Source organism: Poecilia reticulata, unplaced genomic scaffold (genome assembly GCF_000633615.1).
Source record: "Poecilia reticulata strain Guanapo unplaced genomic scaffold, Guppy_female_1.0+MT scaffold_290, whole genome shotgun sequence".
Lineage (NCBI taxonomy): Eukaryota > Metazoa > Chordata > Actinopteri > Cyprinodontiformes > Poeciliidae > Poecilia > Poecilia reticulata.
The window spans coordinates 93,067-94,874 of NW_007615067.1; the positions used below are offsets into that span (position 1 = coordinate 93,067).

At 50.8% G+C, this 1,808-nt stretch overlaps 1 protein-coding gene across 1 annotated transcript in view; it reads right to left on the reverse strand.

The window, feature by feature from the left end:
- dnajc1 (DnaJ (Hsp40) homolog, subfamily C, member 1) overlaps nucleotides 1-1,224 on the reverse strand; it is a 5,052-nt gene extending 3,828 nt beyond the window's left edge. The window contains exon 1 of the mRNA XM_008403085.2: nucleotides 932-1,224. Coding sequence (XP_008401307.1) covers nucleotides 932-1,075 — 144 coding nt within the window. The 5' untranslated portion in view covers nucleotides 1,076-1,224. The remainder of the gene's footprint in view (nucleotides 1-931) is intronic.
- Between the last annotated feature and the right edge of the window lie 584 nt (nucleotides 1,225-1,808).

A 1,808-nucleotide genomic window follows, 5' to 3' on the forward strand; every position in this document is an offset into this window, starting at 1 on the left:
CACCCAGATCTACACCACCCAGATCTACACCACCCAGATCTACACCACCCAGATCTACACCACCCAGATCTACAGTGTGTATCTCAGAGGACAGACTGTAGATCCTGATGAATCACTGGACGGATCAGAACCACATCAAAGATCTGCTGCTGTATTAACCTTCCTGACCCTCAGGTTCTGGTTCTGGTTCTGGTTCTGCTCTGCATCCAGAACCAGAACCAAACGAGGAGAAGCAGCATTCAGCTTCTATGCACCACAGATCTGGAACAAACTGTAAAACGGCTGAAACCCTGAGAGGTTGGTTTTATTTGAAATGTGATCAGTTATGAATTTAATGACGTTTTACTGTCGATTCTCTGAGCAGGACTTTGTTTATGACGTCAAACTGAAACGCCTCGCCGCCGACAGGCTGGACGGAACATTTGGACGGATTCGGGTCCAACTGGTCCTCATCTGTTCTGACCTTCAACTCCAGTTCTAGAGAGTAAAGATGGAGGAAAACTGGATGTTTTTATTCTATTAGCTTCTGGAATCTTTATATTTGTCTGATTTTCTCTCCATTTAATTTGATTTCTAGTTTATCATTAATCTACTTGTGATGTTTGTTGGAAACGTGCGATAGAAATAAACTAAATCTGTTTACAGCCAGTTTATTAATAAGAATAATGATCATTCATGTTCCGGGGCTTCCTCTGTTTTTAGCGCTTCCGCGGCTGCTGGACCGGAACCAGCACATCTGGACCCGAATCTGTTCTCTAGAACCGAGTCCCGAACCTGGGCTTCTTGCCTGGAGGACCAGGGAAAACCTCCGGAACCTCAAGAACCCCGGACGGGTTCTGTGTGGGTTCGGCTTTCCCAACCAGCTGGCAGCAGAACCCGGACCGGGCCGTGACGTGGCGCCGGTCCCGGGTTTCCATGGAGACGGACTCACCTTGTCCAGGTGCAGGAATTCGTAGAAGTTCTGCGGAACCTCCTCTACTAGGTCCAGGAGCTCCAGGTCCGCCTCCCAGCCCCGAACCAGAACCAGAACCATGCTCAGGACCAGAGGCCCGCTCAGACCCGCACACACTCGCATCTCCGGAACCAAACGCCGCTGGAGGAGGACCGGACCCGGAACCAGGACCAGGTAACGGGCCGGCGTGGGGAGCAGCTCAGACAGAACCGGAAACTCCGACACGTCCTCGAAGGTTCCGCTGCTTTTCTTCCTGAGCTGATCGAGTTACTGGGTCGGTACCGCCCCCTGCAGGCCTGGAGGTGCCGCTGCGACGGACTCGGAACCTCCCGAACCTCTGGTTTCAGAACCACAACAGGAGGAGTCCGGCTCCAGTCTTGGAACAGAACCACCATTCTGGGTCCAAGCAGATCAGAACATCAGCTTCTGATGGTTCCACTGACGGTCAAGCCACTGAAAACCCAATAAGGCTGACCGGACCGGACCGGACCGGACCGGACCGGATTAGACCTCAGTGTAAGCAGAACCACAGGACGACCCAACAGAACCTGAGTGAGGCGGGTTAGCAGCCTTCAATTTGGACCCAGACACTGGGTTCTGGACCCAGTTGGACCAGCAACATGAATCTGAAACACCAGAACCGATTACAGGGTGTACTTACTTTTACTCCATTAAATCATCAAGTTACATATTTTATCCATAATATGAATATAATCTAGAAGAAAAGCTAAAGATCGAAACAAAACAAACAAATCAGTCACACTTTGAGTTCTGATCCGGTTCTGGTTCTGATCCAGTCAGACGGATAGCAGTGGAGGACGTGGAGACACTGGAGGACATGGAGACACTGGAGGAC